At 51.4% G+C, this 20,992-nt stretch overlaps 1 protein-coding gene across 5 annotated transcripts in view; it reads right to left on the bottom strand.

Annotated features, from left to right (window-relative positions):
- The window catches only part of PGPEP1 (pyroglutamyl-peptidase I), a 29,043-nt gene extending 8,328 nt beyond the window's left edge, over positions 1–20,715 (bottom strand). For 3 of the 5 annotated variants that reach the window (XM_002828925.6, XM_009252984.4, XM_024238024.3), the window contains exons 1-4: positions 20,585–20,715; positions 18,380–18,432; positions 5,558–5,674; positions 3,948–4,180 (exon numbers count right to left, since the gene is read on the bottom strand). In XM_002828925.6, the coding sequence (XP_002828971.1) occupies positions 3,948–4,180; positions 5,558–5,674; positions 18,380–18,432; positions 20,585–20,618 (437 nt within the window). In that variant the 5' untranslated portion in view covers positions 20,619–20,715. Of the gene's footprint in view, positions 1–3,947; positions 4,181–5,557; positions 5,675–18,379; positions 18,433–19,697; positions 19,824–20,584 lie in introns of those variants that run through there. The other 2 variants (XM_024238023.3, XM_009252985.4) reach the window with 2 other exon arrangements.
- Between the last annotated feature and the right edge of the window lie 277 nt (positions 20,716–20,992).

Genomic DNA, 20,992 nt, shown 5'->3' with positions numbered 1-20,992 from the left:
AAGCTGGGTATGGTGGCTCACACCTGTAGTCCCAGCACTTTGGGAGGCTGAAGTGGGATGATCCCTTGACTCCAGGAGTTCGAGACCAGCCTGGGCAACATTGCAACATCCTGTCTCTACCAAAAATACAAAAAAATTGGGCTGGGCGGCCGGGCGCGGTGGCTCACGCCTGTAATCCCAGCACTTTGTAAGGGCAAGGTGGGTGGATCACCTGAGGAAAGGAGTTCAAGACCAGCCTGGCCAACATGGTGAAACCTCGTCTCAACTAAAAATACAAAAATTTTCTGGGCGTGGTGGCAGGCGCCTGTAGTCCGAGCTACTTGGGAGGCTGAGGCAGGAGAATCACTTGAACCTGGGAGGCAGAGGTTGCGGTGAGCTGAGATTCTGCCATTGCACTCCAGCCTGGGCAACAAGAGCAAAACTCTTGTCTTTAAAAAAAAAAAGAAAAAAAATTGAGCTGGGTGCGGAGGCTCACACCTGTAATTCTAGCACCTTGGGAGGCCAAGGTGGGCATATTGCTTGAGCTCAGAAGTTCAACACCAGCCTGGGCAACATGGTGAAACCCCATCTCTACTAAAAATACAAAAATTAGCTGGGTGTGGTGGTGGGTGCCTGCAATCCCAGCTACTCCGGAGGCTGAGGCAGGAGAATCGCTTGACCCGGGAGGTGGAGGTTGCAGTGCAACAAGATCGAGCCACTGCACTCCAGCCTGGGTGACAAAGCTAGATGCAGTCTCAAAAAATCCAAAATAAAATAAAATTAGGCCAGGCGCGGTGGCTCATGCCTGTAATCCCAGCACTTTGGGAGGCCGAGGCAGGCGAATCACCTGAGGTCAGGAGTTCGAGACCAGCCTGGCCAACATGATAAAACCCTATCTCTACTAAAAATACAAAAATTAGCTGGGTGTGGTGGCAGGCACCTGTAATCCCAGCTACTCAGGAGGCTGAGGCAGAAGAATTGCTTGAACCCGGGAGGTGGAGGTTGCAGCAAGCCAAGACTGTGCCACAATACTGCAGCCTGGCTCCAGCCTGGGTGACAGAGCAAGACTCTGTCTCAAAAAAAAATAAAAATAAAAAATAAATTAGCTGGGTTTGGTTGTGCTACCTGGGAGGCTGAGGTGGGAGGATCACCTAAGCCCAAAAAGTCACGGCTGCAGTGAGCTGTGATTTTGCCACTGCACTCTAGCCTGGGCTACAGAACAAGATCCTGTCAAAATAAATAAACAACTAAATAACAATTAGTTTTCAATTAAAAAAGAGAAAAAAAGTTAGCTTTAAAAAGAACTCAGCGGTGTGCGGTGGCTTTTGCCTGTAATCCCGGCACTTTGGGAGGCCAAGGCACAAGGATCACTTGAGCCCAGGAATTCAAGACCTGCCTGGGCAATGTAGCAAGATTCTGTCTCTACAAAAAATATAAAAATTAGCTGGACGTGGTGGTGTGCATCTGTAGTCCCAGCTACTCGGGAGGCTGAGGCGGGGGATCACTTAATCCCAGGAGGTGGAGGCTGTAGTGAGCTGTGATTATACCACTGGACTCCAGCCTAGGCAACAGAGCGAGACCCTGTCTCTAAAAACAAAAATCCTGATGGTAAATCCAGGCATTCCTTCCTTCAGCTACTCAACTGCATCGACCAATAGCCGCCTTTGAGTTGGACAAGCGCACAGATTAGGGAAAAGTGAGGAAGCTGGTGCTGGGAGGGTATAACTTGGTCTGGGGAGTTGGAGAGGCCTACAAGTTGCAAGGAGGTGACTCGTGTTGGAATTACAACTGAAAAGAGGGCCAGGCGCGGTGGCTCAGGCCTATAATCCCAGCACTTTGGGAGGCTGAGGTAGGTGGATCACTTGAGGTCGGGAGTTCAAGACCACCCTGGTGTGGCCAATATGGCAAAACCCCGCCTCTACTAAAAATACAAAAGTTAGCTGGGAATGATGGTGCACGCCTGTAATCCCAGCTACTTGGGAAGCTGAGGCAGGAGAATCACTTGAACGTCAGAGGCAGAGGTTGCAGTGAGCCAAGATCGCGCCAATGCACTCCAGCCTATGCTACAGAGCGAGACTCCATCTTAAAAAAAAAAAAGACTGGAAAGAGGTGTTCCCAGAGGAAGGTGTTTTTGGCAGAGGTCATAGGGCGTGCAAAGGCCCTGAGGCTGGAGTGAGCTTGGTGTGTTTGAGGAGCAGGAGGAAGCTGGTTTATGTGTCTGGAGTGCAATGGATGCGGGGTGAGTAGAGGCAGAGCGGGGTGGAGAGGCGGGCCAAGGGCCAGGGTTGGAATTTTATTCTATGTGCAATGGGAGCCGTAGGGAAGGCCTAGGAAAGGAACACATGCATTTATTTATTTAGAGCCAACAGGGTCTTGCTCTGTTGCCCAGACTGGAGTGCAGTGGTGCTATCACAGCTCACTGCAGCCTCGAACTCCAAGCTCAAGGAATCCTCCTGTCTCGGCCTGCTATTTTTTTATTTGTTCAGATGGGGTCTCCTTATGTTGCCCAGGCTGGTCTTGAATTCCTGGGCTCAAGCAATCCTCCTGCCTTGGCCTCCCAAAGTGCTAGGATTATAGGCGTGAGCCACTGCGCCTGGCCCTGATTTAAATTTATAAAAGACCTTTTGCAATAGGTTGAATCATCTCCCTCAACATTCGTGTTCACCTGGGACCTCAGAATGTGACCTTATTTGGGCCAGGTTTGGTGGCTCAAGCCTATAATCCCAGCACTTTGAGAGGCTGAGGAGGGTGGATCACCTGAGAGCGGGAGTTTGAGACCAACCTGACCAACACAGTGAAACCCCATCTCTACTAAAAATACAAAAAATTAGCTGGGTCTGGTGATGCATGCCTGTAATCCCAGAAGAATTGTTTGAACCCAGGAGGCGGGGGTTGCAGTGAGCCGAGATTGTGCCATTGCACTCCAGCCTGGGCAACAAGAGCAAAACTCCATCTCCAAAAAAAAAGAATGTCACCTTATTTGGAAAGAAGATCTTTGCAGATGTAATTAGTTAAATTAAGATGAGGTCGGCTGGGCGCAGTGGCTCACGCCTGTAATCCCAGCACTTTGGGAGGCAGAGGTGGGTGGATCACCTGAGGTCGGGAGTTCGAGACCAGCCTGACCAACGTGGAGAAACCCTGTCTCTAATAAAAATATAAAATTATCTGGGCGTGGTGGTGCATGCCTGTAATCCCAGCTACTTGGGAGGCTGGGGCAGGAGAACCACTTGAACCCAAGAGGTGGAGGTTGCAGTGAGCTGAGATCACGCCATTGCACTCCAGGCTGGGCAACAAGAGCAAAATTCCGTCTCAAAAAAAAAAAAAGATGAAGTCATACTGGATTAGGATGAGTCCTAAATATAATGACTGGTGTCCTAATAAGAAGACCACACGGCCACACACAAAGGGAAGAAGGTGATGTAAGGATAGGGGCGGGGACTGGAGTGATGTGTCTACAAGCCAAGGATGGCTGGCAGCCACCAGCTGCAGGAGAGAGGCCTGGGACAGATTCACCCTCAGCACCTCCAGAAGGAACCAGCCCTGCTACCACCTTGACCTTGGACTTCTGACTTCCAAGGCTGTTAGACAATACATTTCTGTTATATGAAACCACCCAGTTTGTGGGTATTTGTTATAGCAGCTCCAGGAAATTAACACAGAAACTGACTACTTGGGTTGGGGTGGAGGCAGCAGGGAGGAAGACTGAGGTGGAGGCTGGGGCAGTGTCCAGGTGGGAGATGCTGGGGGCCTTGGTGGGGACCATGACGGTGGAGAGAAGTGGGCAGATCCATGAGTCCCAGGAGCAGAACCAACGGCACCTGCTATGTACAAATACTTGGCTCTGTGCCTAGTATACACTGAGTGCTTGGTCTAAAAAGGCCAAGGTCAACACGCTTGGCTTGTTCTACACCAGGCTCAGTGGGTGGAGGAGGGAAATCCCCACTCACCCCCACCCCACAGGGCCCTACCTGCCGGCATCCTGCGAGATGGTCACCGACACATCCAGGCCCAACGTGGTGACTCGCTTGCACACAGCATCCATGTCGATGATGGAGTCAATGCTTTCAGGCCCGTCCTCCACGCAGCACTGGGAGCCGGGGCAGAAGCGGCAGTTGTCCAGCCCCTTGTAGCCCTTGTTGTGTCCACATTTCTCCAGTGTGACTGTGGTCGCCATGCCTGACACCCCCACGTGCACCACCAGCTGCACACAGACAGGGGCAGGACTTAACATGGCCTGCCCATGGGACTCGGAGGGGTCCCCCTGAGGCCAGGGAAAAGGCAGCATCCTTAATGGGCTCTGCCTGGGGTTGTGTTGTTTCTGACCTCTTGCTGCTAGAATAGACCCTGCAGTCACTCTTGGAAAAAGGTATGCCATGTAAGACAGGCAAGAATTTGAAACATGAAAGGCTGTTCACTGCAGCTGTTCTTGTTATCGAAATCAAATACTGCAAACAAGCTAACTAGCCATCCGGCGGAGTTAGTTCAATAAATAATGAGCTACTATGCAGGTGTTAAAATGCCAATGCAGTGTTTTTGTTTCTTTGTTGAGATGGAGTCTTGCTCTGTCGCCCAGGCTGGAGTGCGGTGGCGCGATCTCAGCTCACTGCAACCTCCCCTTCCTGGGTTCAAGGGATTCTCTGGCCTCCGCCTCCCAAGTAGCTGGGATTACAGGCATGCGCCACCACACCTGGCTAATTTTGTATTTTCAGTAGAGACAGGGTTTCACCATGTTGGCCAGGCTGGTCTCAAACTCCTGACCTCCAGTGATCCGCCCGCCTCAGCATCCCAAAGTGCTCGGATTACAGGCGTGAGCCACCATGCCCAGTCTTGTTTGTTTTTTTAAGAGACAGGATCTTGTTCTGTTGCCCAGGCTGGAGTGCAGTGGCATAAAAATCTTGGCTCACTGCAGTCTTAAATTCCTGGGCTCAAGCAATCCTCCTGCCTCAGCCTTCTGAGTAGCTGGGACTATAAGCATGTACCATCATGCCTAATTTTTAAATTTTTTTGTAGAGATGGGATCTCACTATGCTGCCCAGGCTGGTCTCAAACTCCTAGACTCAAGCAATCCTCCTGCCTCGGCCTTCCAAAGTGCTGGGATTACAGGCATGAGACACTACCCTTGGCCTGGATAGCCCTTCAGGTTTTTTTGTTTTTTTGAGACAAGAGTCTTGCACTGCTGCCCAGGCTGGAGTACACTGGCGCAATCTTGACTCACCGCAACCTCCGCCTCCCGGGTTCAAGTGATTCTCCTGCCTCAGCCTCCCAAGTAGCTGGGACTACAGGCGCCCACCATCACACCCGGCTAATTTTTTGTATTTTTAGTAGAGATAGGGTTTCGCCATGTTGCCCAGGCTGGTCGCAAACTCCTGAGTTCAGGTTATCCACCTGCCTTGGCCTCCCAACGTGCTGGGATTACAGGCATGAGCCACCGTGCCCGGCCTGAAAAGCGCTTTTGAAGACAAGGCTGTATGGCATTGGTCACGTGATCCGATCAGGAACAAGCCACCTAAGTCCTCCACATGAAGGGTGCCAACCTGTACGTCCTGATGAGGAAGTGCTGCCCCTTGGCACCACTCACCTGTGGACTGTGCTTCTCCCACAGGGCGGGGATGAGTCTCTGGACTGTTTGGTACTCAACCGGAATCTCGTACACATGCAGGTCCACACTGTCACCAAGGCCTAGCTTTTCCAGCTCCTGGAAGAGAGGAGAGTGGGAGTGTCATGGCCCCAGATGACAGCTATGGGGATAATGCGCTCCCTGGGGGTGAAACAAATAGGCCGTTCTCCAGACTCATTCTGCAGGATGGGAAGGGCGTGTGTTGATTTAGTTCAAAGCCCCTCATTTTCTTCCCCACCCTCTTGCCTCAAAGTCTCTCTGTATCTCTATGGAAGGTGACATGATTCTATGGTCCCTGGGGTTAAATCCCAGGCTCCTTGGACTCAATCCTGCCTGTGTGACCTTGGGCAATCCACTTAACCTGAGTCTCAGTTTCCTCATCCATAAAATGGGAATAACAGAGTATCAGGCCAGGCATGATGGCTCAGACCTGTAATCCCAGCACTTTGGGAGGCCAAGGTGGGCAGATCACCTGAGGTCAGGAGTTCGAGACCAGTCTAGCCAACATGGTGTAACCCCATCTCTACTAAAAATACAAGAATTAGCTGGGTGTGGTGGCACACACCTGTAATTCCAGCTACTTGGGAGGCTGAGGCAGGAGAATCACTTGAACCCGGGAGGCAGAGGTTGTAGTGAGCCAAGATCACGTAACTGTACTCCAGCCTGGGCAACAAGAGCGAAACTCCATCTCAAAGAAAAAGACCAGGCGCAGTGGCTCATGCCTGTAATCCCAGCACTTTTGGAGGCCCAGGCAAGCGAATCACAAGGTCAGGAGATCGAGACCATCCTGGCTAACACAGTGAAACCCCATCTCTACTAAAAATACAAAAAAATTGGCCGGGCGTGGTGGCGTGCGCCTGTAGTCCCAGCTACTGGGGAGGCTGAAGCAGGAGAATGGCATGAATCTGGAAGGCAGAGCTTTCGATGAGCCAAGATTGTGCCACTGCACTCCAGCCTGGGTGACAGAGCAAGACTCCATCTCAAAAAAAAAAAAAAGAGTATCGACTTACCTCACAGGATAGCTTTCAAAATTAAATGCGCTCACTCACGCTAACAGTTCTAAGCAGAATGTCTGGCATATTTTAAGTGTTCAAATGACATCGGCTGCCATTATCCTATTACTGTTATTATTTTAGAAATGGGGCTGGGTGCAGTGGCTCATGCCTGTAATCCCAGCACTTTGAGAGGCTGAGGCTGGAGGATCGCTTGAGCCCAGGAGTTTGAGACCAGCCTGGGCAACATAGTGAGACCTGGCCTCTACAAAAACTTTAAAAATTAGCTGGGCATGATGGTGCACACCTGTGGTCCCAGCTATTCAGGAGGCTGAGATGGGAGGATTACCTAAGCCCAGGTGGTTGAGGTTGCAGTGAGCTATGATCGTGCCACTGCGCTCCAGCCTGGGCAGCAGGGTCAGACCCTGTGCCCTGCAACAGAGTCTTTTATTTATTTTATTTTATTTTATTTTATTTTATTTTGAGACAGAGTCTCGCTCTGTCACCCAGGCTGGAGTGCAGCGGCACCACCTTGGCTCACTGCAAGCTCTGCCTCCCGGGTTCACGCCATTCTCCTGCCTCAGCCTCCCGAGTAGCTGGGACTACAGGCACCCACCATCATGCCTGGCTAACTTTTTCTATCTTTAGCAGAGACGGGGTTTCACCGTGTTAGCCAGGATGGTCTCGATCTCCTGACCTCGTGATCCACCTGCCTCTGCCTCCCAAGAGTCTTTTATATTTTTGGGACAGAGTCTCATTCTGTCACCCAGGCTGGAGCACAGTGCTATGATCTCGGTTCACTGCAACCTCTGCCTCCTGGGTTCAAGTGACTCTCAAGCCTCAGCCTCCCCAGTAGCTGGGATTACAGGCATGCGGGATCACGCCCAGCTAATTTTTGTATTTTTAGTACAGATGGGGTTTCACCATGTTGGCCAGGCTGGTCTCAAACTCCTGACCTCAAGTGATTCACCTGCCTTGGCCTCCCAAAATGCTGGGATTACAGGGGTGAGCCACCACGTCCAATTTGTAAAAAGAAGCCTCTCCAGTATTCACAAAAGCCAAAAGGTAGAAATAGCACAAATGCCCATCAACAGATAGATAAATGAAATATGGTCCATCCATCCAATGGAATACGATTCAGTCATGAAAAGGAAAGAAGCACTGATCCCTGCTACAATGTGGATGAACTTTGAAAACATGATGCTGAGTGAGAGAAGCCAGACACAAAAGGCCACATATTGTATGATTCCATCGATATGAAATGCCCAGAGCAGGCAAATCCATAGAGACAGGAAGCAGACGAGTGGCTCCCAGGGGCTGGGGGAGGGGAATGGAGAATGGCTACTGATGGGGACGGGGTCTTCTTTTCGGGTGATGGAATGTTCTGGAACTAGATAGAGATGATGGTTGCGCAACACAGTGAGTGTACTTAATGCCGTGCAATTATATACTTTAAAATGATTAATTTGGCCAGGTACAGTGGCCAAATATATACTTAAAATGATTAATTTGGCCAGTCCCAGTGCTTTAGGAGGCCAAGGCAGGAGGATTGCTTTAGCCCAGGAGTTGAAGACCAGCCTGGCCAATATGGCAAAACTCGAAAATACAAATTAGCTGGATGTGGCGGCACATGCCTGCAGTCTCAGCTAATTGGGAGGCTAAGGTGGGAGGATTGCTTGAGCCAGGGAGGTGGAGGCTGCATGCAGTGAGCAAAGATTGCACCACTGCGCTATGGCCTGGGCAACAGGGCAAGGCCTTGTCTCAAAAAAAAAAAAAAGAACCAGGCCCGGTGACTCCTGCCTGTAATTCCAGTACTTTGGGAGGCTGAGGTGGGTGGATCACCTGAGGCCGGGAGTTTAAGATCAACCTGGCCAACGTGGTGAAACCCCATCTCTACTAAAAAATACAAAAATTAGCCGGACATGGTGGCAGGTGCCTGTAATCCCAGCTACTCAGGAGGCTGAGGCAGGAGTATGGCTTGAACCTGGGAGGCAGAGATTGTAGTGAGCCGAGATTGCGCCACTGCACCCCAGCCTGGGTGACAAGAGTAAAACTGTCTCAAGGAAAAAAAAAAAAAAAGATTCAACCTGTTTCCAAGTAACTCAGCAGTATCCCAGAAGAAAGTTCAATAATACTGAGAGGTGGCTGAGTACGGTGGCTCACGCCTGTAATCTCAGCACTTTGGGAGGCCGAGGCGGGCGGATCACCTGAGGTCAGGAGTTCGAGACTACCCTGGTCAACGTGGAAAAACCCTGTCTTTATGAAAAATACAAAAATTATCTGGGTGTGATGGTGCGCACCTGTACTCCCAGCTACTCGGGAGGCTGAGGCATGAGAATGGCTTGAATCTGGGAGGTGGAGGTTGCAGTGTGAGCCCAGATTGTGCCACTGCACTCCAGCCTGGGCAACAGAGCAAGAATCTGTCTCAAAAAAAAAAGACAATTATATTTTTCAAAGGCCCCACCATCCGTTCCATCAACAAACCTGCACTAATTCCCATCTTCACACCACAGAGGTGACAGGGCACACATCATGTAGACCTGTTTCTTTCTTTTCTTTTTTTTTTTGAGATGGATTATCAAAAATCATTCAGTGGTATGATCTTGTCTTACTGCAACCTCTGCTTCCCAGGCTCAAGAGTTCCTTCTGCCTCAGCCTCCCGAGTACTGGGATTACAGTACTCCCGAGTACTGGGAAAACACCCAACTAATTTTTGTATTTTTAGTAGAGAAGGGGTTTCGTCATGTTGGCCAGGATGGTCTTCAATTCCTGAGATCAAGTGATCAGCCCCCCTTGGCCTCCCAAAGTGCTGGGATTACAGGCATGAGCCACTGCATTCAGCCCCATGCAGACCTGTTTCTAATCTCTTATTCACACACCTGAGAAATCCCATAGTATTTTTTCTTTTAGAGATGGGGTCTTGCTACATTGCCCAGGCTGGTCTTGAACTCCTAGACTCAAGTGATCCTCCCACCTTAGCCTTAGTTGAGACTACAGGCATGTACCACCACATCTGGCTTGGTTTTACATCGATTTTATCCTCTTTTTTTTTTTTTTGAGACGGAGTTTTGCTCTTGTTGCCCAGGCTGGAGTGCAATGGTGGGTTCTCAGCTCATCGCAACCACCGCCTCCTGGGTTCAAGTGATTCTCCGGCCTCAGCCTCCCAAGTAGCTGGGATTACAGGCATGCGCCACCACGCCTGGCTAATTTTGTACTTTTAGTAGAGACAGGGTTTCTCCATGTTGGTCAGGCTGGTCTCGAACTTCCGACCTCAGGTGATCTGCCCACCTCAGCCTCCCAAAGTGCTGGGATTACAGGCATGAGCCACCATGCCTGGCCTGATTTTATCCTTTCTTAAAAATTGTATTGAGACAAAGTCCAACAGCACTTAAAAGTAAAGTTTTGTTTGGTTTTTTTGAGATGGAGTCTCGTTCTGTCGCCCAGGCTGGAGTGCAGTGGCGCAATCTGAGCTCACTGCAACCTCTACCTTCTGGGTTCAAGTGATTCTCCTGCCTCAGCCTCCCAAGTAGCTGGGATTACAGGCACATACCACCATGCCTGGCTTATTTTTGTATTTTTAGTAGAGACGGGGTTTCACCATGTTGGCCAGGATGGTCTCCATCTCCTGACCTCATGATCCGCCCGCCTTGGCCTCCCAAAGTGCTGGGATTACAGACGTGAGCCACTGCGCCCGGCCAAAAGTAAAGTTTTTAAAAAGATTTACTGCTGCTTTTCCATTCATAGGCAGTAAAAAAGCAATTCTGAGACAGGGTCCAGCTCTGGTCACTGAGGCTGGAGTGCAGTGGCACCATCAGTGCTCGCTGCAGCCTTGACCTCCAGGGCTCAAGTGATCTTCCTACCTCAGCCTCCCAAAGTGCTGGGATGACAGACATGAGCCACTGTGCCCAGCCATTGATTTATCCTGCAACTCTGTTTGCTCCACTCAGCAGTCTATTTCAGAGATCTATCTACATTACTATACGGAGATCTCAGCGCACCCTTTTCTCTGCTGCATAATACTCCACCTCAGAAACTGGTCACTATGGATTTAAACATTCCCCTGCATTGGAACATCTAAGTGGCTTCTAATTTTCCTTACTGTAAAGCCATGCCGCAGTGAACATCCTCATGCAAACTTCTCATGCTGATGGGTGGGGCATAAATGCCAATTAGGGGCATTGCTGCACTGCAGATCAGTCAATACATACTTGCTATTGAGAGAGATCGTTACACTGAGGCCTGGTTTTCCCACCTCATATTCAATACGTCCCAGAGGAGAAAACTTTACCGTTTATAAATGCGTCTTCCCCTAATCTCCAAGAGGAGACCCACAGAGCTCTTTTCTCTTTTAAAAACAAATCAGCAGGCCGGGTGCAGTGGCTCATGCCTGTAATCCCAGCACTTTGGAAGGTCGAGGTGGATAGATCATTTGAGGTCAGGAGTTTGAGACCAGCCTGGCCAACATGGTGAAACCCCGTCTCTACTAAAAACACACAAAAAATTAGCCAGGCGTGGTGTCGCATGCCTGTAGTCCCAGCTACTCAGGAGGCCGAGGCAGGAGAATCGCTTGAACTTGGGAGGTGGAGGTTGCAGTGAGCCAAGATCACACCACTGCACTCCAGCCAGAGTCTCACTGTGTCTCAAAACAAACCAACAAACAAAAAACAAATCAGCAGCCAGGCACAGTGGCTCATGCCTGTAATCCCAGCTACTGGGGCGGACCACTTGAGGCCAGGAGTCTGAGGTCAGCCTGGGCAACACAGTGAGACCCCATCTCAAAAAAAGACCAAAAAGCCCCCACACACCAAATGACACGAAAAGCACAGACAATAAAAGAAAAATAATCAATAAACTGGATTTCATCAAAATTAAAAACAAAATTAAAATATTTAAAAGAATGAGTAATCTCTGTTTGGACCAACCTGGAGGGATTTCCCGGCATGACCCATGGCGAGACTGCGCCACCTTCTGGGCAAGGGAGGAATGGGAGCGGGGATGGGGACGGGAGGGAGACTTCTCTGCAAAAAACTCATCGCATGATTTTGACTTTTAAACCATGTCAGTGTTTTACAAAATAAAAAATAAAATAAAATAAAACAACCCATAGTCCCATATCAACAGACCTGCCTCTTTTCTGTCTTTTCCCTAATAGGCACAAGGTGATGTCTTCAGTCTCATGGGATGTGTTACTTTAAAAATCAACAGGGAAAGCTGTATTCAGAAAAATAGGGTCAGGGGTGGGTGGCTCACACCTGTAATCCCAGCGATTTGGGAGGCTGAGGCAGGAGGATGGCTTGAGGCCAGGAGTTCAAGATCAGCCTGGCCAACATGGCGAAACCCTGTCTCTACTAAAAATACAAAAATTAGCTGAGTGCCAGCTACCCAGGAGGCTGAGGCATGAGAATCACTTGAACCCGGGAGGTGGAGGTTGCAGTGAGCTGAGATTGCGCCACTGCACTCCAGCCTGGATGACAGAGTGAGATTCTGTCTCAAAAACAAAAACAAAAAACAACAAACAAACAAACAAAAAAACAAGAAAGAAAGAAAACCACTGTCAACATATACACATACCCCAAGGCCTGCAGTCACAAGAGAGGTGTTCACATGCATGTTTGCCAAGACCCACCTGATGGCAGGGCTCGGTGGCTCACACCTGTAATCCCAGCTTCTTTGGGAGGCCGAGGTGGAAGGATCATTTGAGCCCGGGAGTTCAAGACCAGCCAGGGCAATATAGTGAGATCCCATCTCTACAAAAAATAAAATTTAAAAAATTAGCCAGGCATGGTGGTGCATGCCTGTAGTCCCAGCTACTTGGGAGGCTGAGGCAAGAGGATCACTGGAGCCCAGGAGGTCGAGGCTGCAGTGAGCTATGATTGTGCCACTGCACTCCAGCCTAGGCAACAGAGCAAGACCCCATCTCAAAACAAAAAAAAAAGTTTCTCACCAAAGTGATAGGGAAACTTAAGGTCTGTTCACATTGCCTGATGTAAATTATCATTCAATTTTAAATAGGGTAACGGCGGGAAGCCGCCTGCCGGAACAGTGTATCTGGCACTAGAAGGAAGTGCGTGGCTGGTAATCTGGCTGAAGTCTTAGCCTCTGAACATGCTCTGCTCCAACAGGGCTGGATGGTTCTCCTCCGGGAGAAGGGGGGCAGGGCACCCCAAGTCCCACATCACTTTGCCGGGAGCACACCCGGCTTCACGCACCATCAGAGCATACACCGTGAAAGGATGGGACTCGGGCAGATGCCCCATTGTCTACACCCCATCTACCTGACAGGACCCCGCCGCGCAGCCTCGTCTGACCGATTCCCCTGACCTCACGACAAAGACCCTCTTTGTTCCCTGGTAATATCCTTAGCAGGTCTGTCTAGACTCACTGTGGCAGCAATTGTCCCGTGATGTTACCAAGTTCTGTGACCCGGGTCCTCCTCACCCAGCTTTGGCAAGAGACGCCCCAGATGGCCCCGAGCCCCAGAGCTCCCCAGCCCTTAACACCCACCTGCTCCTCCTCAGAAGAGAAACACAGCCAGTGCCCCAGTCCACTCTGAGAGGTAGGGGAGATGGGACACAGGAGACACATGGTGCCTCCTGCTTGGGGTGCTGGGGGCAGCTGCCATCCCAGGAAAGACAAGGGAGGTCCCCTCTGTACCCCCGCAACTCCCACCTCCTGAACATTGCGGGTGGAAAACAGTTCCATCTATGCTGTGGGCATGACTTCACCCAGGGGATAAAGAGAAAGGATCAGAAGAGATGGAGATAGGCTGGGCGCAGTGGCTCACGCCTGTAATCCCAGCACTTTGGGAGGCCAAGGCAGGTGGATCACGAGGTCAGGAGTTCGAGACCAGCCTGACCAATATGGTGAAACTCCGTCTCTACTAAAAATACAAAAATTAGCTGGGTGTGGTGGCACGCACCTGTAGTCCCAGCTACTTGGGAGGCTGAGACGGGAGAATCACTTGAACTCGGGAGGCAGAGGTTGCAGTGAGCCAAGATGGCACCACTCACTGCACTCCAGCCTGGGTGACAGAGTGAGACCCTGTCTCAAAAAAAAAAAAAAAAAAAAAAAGGAGAGACAGAGACAGAGAGATGGAGTCAGAGAGAAACAGTCATGGGGACAGAGAGAAGGGGAAAGAGACAGATTCAGAGAGAAAGAGACAAGGAGACAGAGACACACACAGGGAGAGAAACTGAGACGCATAGAGATTAACAAAGAGAAAGAGAAAGGGGAAGAGATAGTAAGACCCAGAGAGAGAGAGAGACAGGGAGACAGAAAGAAACAGAGAAGGCTGGGCATGGAGGTTTACGCCTGTAATCCCAGCACTTTGGGGGGCTAAGACAGGAGGATGGCTGGAGCCCAGGAGTTTGAGACCAGCCTGGGCAACATGGCCAAATCCCATCTCTACAAAAAAAAAAGAAAAAAAGAAAAAAAAATTAGCTGGGTGTGGTGGTGCATGCCTGTAGTCCCAGCTAATTGGGAGGCTGGGGCGGGAGGATCACCTGAGCCTGGGAGGTCAAGGATGAGGTGAGCTGAGATCGCTCACCTCACTCGTTCAATCAACCACTGAACTCCACTCCAGCCTGGACGACAGAGTGAGACCCTGTCTCAAAAAAAAAAAAAGAGAGCGAGAAAGAGAGAAACAGAGAGAGAAAGAAGGGACGAGGTGGGAAGGAACAGAGAAACCCAGAGAGAGAGAGGCAGAAAGAGACGAGAGAGAGAGGCAGAAAGACACAAGAGAGAGAAACAGCCAGGCGCGGTGGCTCACACCTGTAATCCCAGCACTTTGGGAGGCCGAGGTGAGCGGATCACCTGAGGTCGGGAGTTTGAGACCAGCCTGACCAACATGGAGAAACCCTGTCTCTACTAAAAATACAAAATTAGCTGGGGGTGGTGGTGCATGCCTGTAATCCCAGCTACTCGGGAGGCTGAGGCAGGAGAATTGCTTGAACCCGGGAGGCAGAGGTTGCGGTGAGCTGAGATTGTGCCATTGCACTACAGCCTGGGCAACAAGAGCGAAACTCTGTCTCAAAAAAAAAAAAAAAAAAAAAGAGAGAGAGAGAGAGAAAGAGAGAAACAGACACACACAGATAGAGAAGTTGAAAGTGACAGAGAGAGAGACAGAAGAGACAGAGAGATGAAGAGAGACACAGATATGAACAGAGATAGAAGAAGGGAAAGGGACAGAGAGAGACCCAGAGGGAGCAAGAGGGGAGAGACACAGAGAAGTAGGTACTTAGGAGGTCCCTGAAGGATGAGGAGCTTCTGAAAAATCGGTCATGGCAGGAAGCAATTGCCACCCACAGTGCAGAACAAAACACCCATCTTTGGGTGGAGGTGACGCCTGGCAACAGTTGCCTGCATTACACCAACAACACTCCAGGGCACATTTTTTGGAGGAATGGATTCAACTCATCCAGCAGTGACACCTTTCTAACAGGCAAATCCAGGACAGGAAGGAACCAAGGAGCAACTTCAGGGGCGGTTCTTGCAGAGGTGTGGCACCTGGAAGCCACTTGTTCCTGCCAACTTCTGGAACAGGGAAAATTCACCTAGTGGTGCAAAAAAGTCTGCAGAGGTTAACATCTGGAGGGCTTGGGAGTACTTGGGAAGAGGCTATGTGGGGCTTCTGTGAAGAATGCGAGGAAGAACCAGAGAATGTTCGAGATCTTGACCTGGCCTTGGGGGTGCACATATGTAAAATTTCTTTTTTTTTTTTTGAGACAGAGTTTCGCTTTGTCACCCAGGCTGGAGTGCAGTGGCACAATCTCGGCTTACTGCAACCTCTGACTCCTGGGTTCAAGTGATTTCTGGCTAATGTTTGTATTTTTAGTAGAGACGGGGTTTCACCATATTGGTCAGGTTGGTCTTGAACTCCTGACCTCAAGCGATCTGCCCACCTCAGCCTTCCAAAGCGCTAGGATTACAGGCGTGAGCCACTGTGCCTGGCCAAATTTCTTTTTTTTTTTTTTTTTTGAGACAGGGTCTAGCTCTGTCACCCGGGCTGGAGTGCAGTGACACTATGAGGGCTCACTGCAGCCTCTGCCTCCCCAGGCTTAGGTGATCCTCCCATATGAGCCTCCCGAGTAGCTGGGACTACAGGCGTGCGCCACCACACCCGGCTAATGTTTGTGGTTTTTTTTGTAGAGATGGGGTCTTGCTATGTTGGCCAGGCTAGTCTCGAACTCCTTGCCTCAGCCTCCCAAAGTGCTGGGATTACAGGCGTGAGCCATCATGCCAGGCCTAAAATTTCACTAATGAGTGTTGTGGGTGTATATATGTTAAACTTTGTTTTGTTTTGTTTAAGTGAAACAATCAGATCTGAGAAGGTTGGCATCTTTTTAGCAGGGGAATGGTGGGGAATCTTGTGTCCTAAACTTCGGGAAGAAAGCAAAAAGTGGGGCTGGACGCAGTGGCTCACGCCTGTAATCCCAGCACCTTGGGAGGCTGAGGCGGGCGGATCACCTGAGGTCAGGAGTTCAAGACCAGCCTGGTCAACATGGCGAAACCCCGTCTGTACTAAAAATACAAAAATTAGCCAGGCCTGGTGGTGCGCAGCTGTAATCCCAGCTACTAGGGAGGCTGAGGCAGGAGAATTGCTTGAACCCAGGAGGTGGAAGTTGAAGTGAGCTGACACGGTGACATTGCACTCCAGCCTGGACAACAAGAACGAAACTGTGTCTCCAGAAAAAAAAGAAAGCAAAAAGTGGAAACTGCAGGTCTGGAGAGAGGAGAACCAAGGAGAAGGGCTATTTCCTCTCTGGCCACAAGATAAAAACCTGCCATCCTTCACCATCCGAGAAGCTCCAAAGCTCGGAGGGATTTCCAAAGATTGTTTAATTGATTTTTCTTCTATTTAGATGCAGATCACAGTGTCTGGGGCCCAGGAATTCAGACACCCGGCTTTGTGTCCACTCAGCCCCGTGAAGGCTCCTGTCTGAAATGCGCACAAAGCCTGACACACAAGTCTTCAGAAACACGCTGTTTCTTTTTGTCTGGCTCTCCGGGGAGTGGGTGAGCAGGCAGGGCCTCGGGCACGCTCCCATCTGCAGGGTCCCGGGACCCCGTCCCTCCGTTCCATTCACCAAGTGGGCAGGAAAGAAACAGCCAAAACTTTGAGGTCTGAAGTTGGGGAGTGAGGGGGTGATTAAAAAATGGGGGGTACAGCTCGGGACTGCCACGCTGAGGTTTCAACTTAGATTTTTCTCCAAATCTAGGATTCTGGAATGGGAACAGAGGTTACTTTAAATCAGGCAGCTCATAGGCTAGGATAAACAGGGGTTTGGCTCTGGTCTCTGCCAATCTGATTTATATAACGAGAAAACGCTTCTGTCTTTCTCTCTGTGCATTGCTCCCCAGCCTGTCCCTACAAAATACTCCATCTGGAAAAGAAACTAGAAAGTTTTTGCAGACTGGCATCTTGTTCAGGGCACCAGGAATGACAGCCCCCCTCGGCCCCTAATATGCCATCTTTTCCTCCCCCAGCTGCCAGGAGATGACAGCGAGGCTCACTGTACCCCCTCCTACAAGGTCAAGATATGTTCCCCTGCCACCCCACCCCACATATTCCTGCCTGGTCCTTCCTAAACCATGAATTACCTGCCTAAAACATACCAGAGAATTCTCACTTTGGCTGTTCAGAAACCAACCTGAGTCACAATTTGTCTGAGCCAATGGAAAAGATTTTTGTTAAAAAGGAGGGAGATCCTGGCCGGGGTTGGTGCCTCAGACCTGTAATCCCAGCACTTTGGGAGGCCGAGGTGGGTGGGTCACCTGAGGTCAGGAGTTTGAGACCAGTCTGGCCATCATGGTGAAACCCCGTCTCTACTAAAAATACAAAAAAGTAGCCAGGCATGGTAGCGGGCGCCTGTAATCCCAGCTACTCTGGAGGCTGAGGCAGGAGAATCGCTTGAACCTGGGAGGCAAGGTTGCAGTGAGCCAAGATCGCGCCACTGCACTCCAGCCTGGGCAACAGAGTGAGATTTCGTCTCAAAAAAAAAAAAAAAAGAGGGAGATCCTAGAGTTGGATAATTCCTAGGTAAAGTAGACGCCAGCACCACATGAACAGCTGTGTCCTGGAAACCAGCTATGTTTATATCCACACCTGGCCCTCCAGACCCAGATCTGTAGCCGCTGGCCAGGGCCTGGGGCACTTCTGAAGCAATGCCACTCCCACTTCTTGGCTGTGTGACCTCAGAGAACTCCCTTCATCTCTCCTCTGGGCCTCAGTTTCCTATTCTGTTAAGTGGGCACAAGAATAACTGCACGTACTATGCATGGGTTGTTGGGAGGATTCAGAGCGCTGGGCTACAAACAAATACTCAACAGATGTGTGCTCTGGTGGTTACTATCCAGGAAGAGATGTGGATCCTACATCGTTTTGTAAGAGCTGGCTAAGCGTAGTGGCTCACGCCTGTAATTCCAGCACTTTAGGAGGCTGAGGCAGGAGGATTACTTGAGGTCAGGAGTTCGAGACCAGCCTGGCCAACATGGTGAAACCCCGTCTCTACTAAAAATACAAAAATTAGCCGGGCGTAGTGGCAGCCACCTATAATCTCTGCCACTCTGGAGGCTGAGGTGGGAGAATCGCTTAAACCCAGGAGGCGAAGGTTGCAGTGGGCTAAGATTGTGCCACCGCATTCCAGCCTGGGTGACAGAGTAAGATTTCGTCTCAAAAAAAAAAAAAAAAAAAAAAAAAAGTTTTTGTTAAAAGGAGACTTTCTTGGATGCCATAACTTTCTGGGGGGTGCCCAGCTCCAAGCCTGACTCCCACCCTCCGGATCTAAGTTACCTGAACTGCAATCCAACTGGCGTTCACGGTGTGTTCCCCAAAAGGGCCAAATCCTGAAAAAACAGGAAAAGCAATATATTACCCAAGAGTGGCCCTTCCCAGTCTGGCCTGGCCGCCACTCCCACCTGGAGAAGCAAGAAAGGAGCTTCAGGGCGCAGCTGCCAGGGACAACACTGGGGGCCTGCCTGGTCCTGAGTTCTGGAAGCACTTGGAAGCCCATCAGAGCTGCCGTCCTGCACCTATCCACTCTGAAGTCAATGAGTCCCTTCTTCCTGTCTTCACCTCCGCCTGCCCCTCATGCTCAGCCAGGGGCCAGAGGCCTCTTCTGCCTCCGAAAAGGTTGTCCTGATCCTGTCTTCATTTCCTCTGATCCCCTTGACCCAACCTACAATTATTGTGTCACTGTCCCAAAATGCCCTGAATCGGCACCAAATGAGGAATGAGCCCTCCAGGCTGTCTAGATTTCACCTTGTCACCCTCCTCCCTGCTAGCTCAAACTCCAGGCCGCCTGTCCAAAACACGACAGTCGCCCAGGGCTGTGCTAAGTGATCTTCCTGGCATTCAGCCTGGCCACATCCCCTTTCAGGCAAGGATGTTTCCTAGGCCCAGTTTCCAGGAGCAGGGACTGAGGCACAGAGAGGTGAAGCTAGCTGCCCAAGGTCACACAGCAAGAAGGTGAAAGGGCTGGGATTCAAATCCACACCTGGGGCTGGGTGCGGTGGCTCATGCCTGTAATCCCAGCACTTTGGGAGGCCAAGGCGGGCAGATCACCTGAGGTCAGAAGTTTGAGACCAGCCTGGCCAACACGGTGAAATCTCGTTTCTACTAAAAATACAAAAAATTAGCCAGGTGGGGTGATGCGTGCCCATAATTCCAGCTACTCAGGAGGCTGAGGCAGGAGAATCGCTTGAACCCGGGAGGCAGAGGTTGCAGTGAGCCGAGATCACGCCATTGTGCTCCAGCTTGGGCAAGAAGAGCAAAACTCCGTCTCAAAAAAAAAAAAAAAAAATACCATCCATCTGGGCCAGTGATCCCACAGGATATGAATGCTCTGCAGAGATGCTGTAGCCTGGGATAGCAAGTAGAGGCTGTGGCTCAGGAGGGGACCTCCTAACTCTATCCTTCTGTACAGCCGAAGTTTGAGTCTCAGCTCAGCCCCTTACAAACTGGATGACCTCTGTAAGCCTCAGTTTCCCTTTCTGCAAAATGGAACCAGTAAAGATGTAATCAGCTCATGCAAAAAGTGCTGGAATAAATAACCAGATAAAGGAAGGCTGGAAGGGGTGGGGGCAGTGACCCTCCTCCCAATTATACACACCTGTTAAGCAGGTGCCTTGTTTCTTCCTTCTTCCCGGAATCTCCCGGATCAGCCTCAACCTCCCTTCAACAGCCACAAAACACCTGTGTGCACCTTTGCTGGATTTCCCACTCTGACCCCTCCAGACAGCAGGTCAAAATGACCCCCCCACTCCCTGACTCTTAGGCCCCAGCGGAAGTTGGCGCCCCACGTGGCCCCGAGGCGGAGTCTCAGGGAGGAGAAACAGTTGGTTTGGGGGTTGGGGGGAGTCGGTGACAGCGGGGGCCCTGACTCACCAACAAACAGCCCGGGCACAAAACACAAAAAGGTTTCCGCTGAAGACAGTCCCTGGGACAGCTGGCAGAGCCCGAGGTCCCCGGACCCCCACCTGCCCCTGCCTTGGGAGAGCAGCCCCCCAGGAGCGCAGGGGGCGGCGAGCAGTGACTGGGAGGTTCATTTGTCACTGGGACACTTCCTGCCCGCAAATCGGCCTTTGTGCCCTGGGGCCGGGGGTTGGGGGAGCGGTGTGGGGACAGGCTGGACCTCGGAAGGGGCAGGGAGGAAGGGTCCAGTCCAGCCTGCAGGCCAGACAGAGCAGGCAGGTGCCAGGAGGGTCACCATCCCCACCTTAGGAGGAAAGGACGCCAGGGGGGCCTGCGCAGCGCCGGGCTTTTGCCCGGCCCTCCAACCCCCGCGCCTGACTGCCCTGACTTCCGACCCTGGGACCCCCAAGGCTCCTCATCCTCCACTTTCCAGGAAGCCTGGGCTGCGCGGGGCTCCCGCGGGCGATGACACCTTCCAAATCTGGGAGGACTTCCAGCACCTGCCCCTCCCGGCCCCACAGTCCCGGAGCCGCCCCCGCCTCTGCCCCCGGCCGCTGCCGCTACAGTCCCCATCAGCCAGCGTACCCGTCACTACCACCGCCTTCCTCGGCTGTTCCATGGCGGGATCGGGCTGTGCCTCGGACCCGCTTCTGTTCCGACTGGCGCTACAGCTGCTGCCTCTGCCGCTGAAGCCTCCCCGCCGCGCGAGGCCACGCCCTGCCACGCCCCCGACCACGCCCCCGGTCAGCCGCTCGGCGTGCACGCCCCCGGGCCCGAGACGCAGCGTGCGCGCCCTGCGCCCCGCCCCCGACGGCTAGGCGCAGTCCTCCCCAGCCTCCGTGTCTCCATCTGCAAAATGGGAACATCTTATGCCGTAGGGTGTAGACGCTTACACACACTGAGCCAGGTGCTGGGGATGAGCCGGTCCTTTATTCTGCAAGGGTTCATTGAGGGCCTGCCCTATGCATGCATACTGCCCAGAATTAGGGAGGG

This window comes from Pongo abelii, chromosome 20, assembly GCF_028885655.2.
Source record: "Pongo abelii isolate AG06213 chromosome 20, NHGRI_mPonAbe1-v2.0_pri, whole genome shotgun sequence".
NCBI classification, from domain to species: domain Eukaryota; kingdom Metazoa; phylum Chordata; class Mammalia; order Primates; family Hominidae; genus Pongo; species Pongo abelii.
The sequence above is the reverse complement of the archived record's forward strand: the minus strand, read 5'-3'. Positions and strand labels throughout refer to the sequence as shown.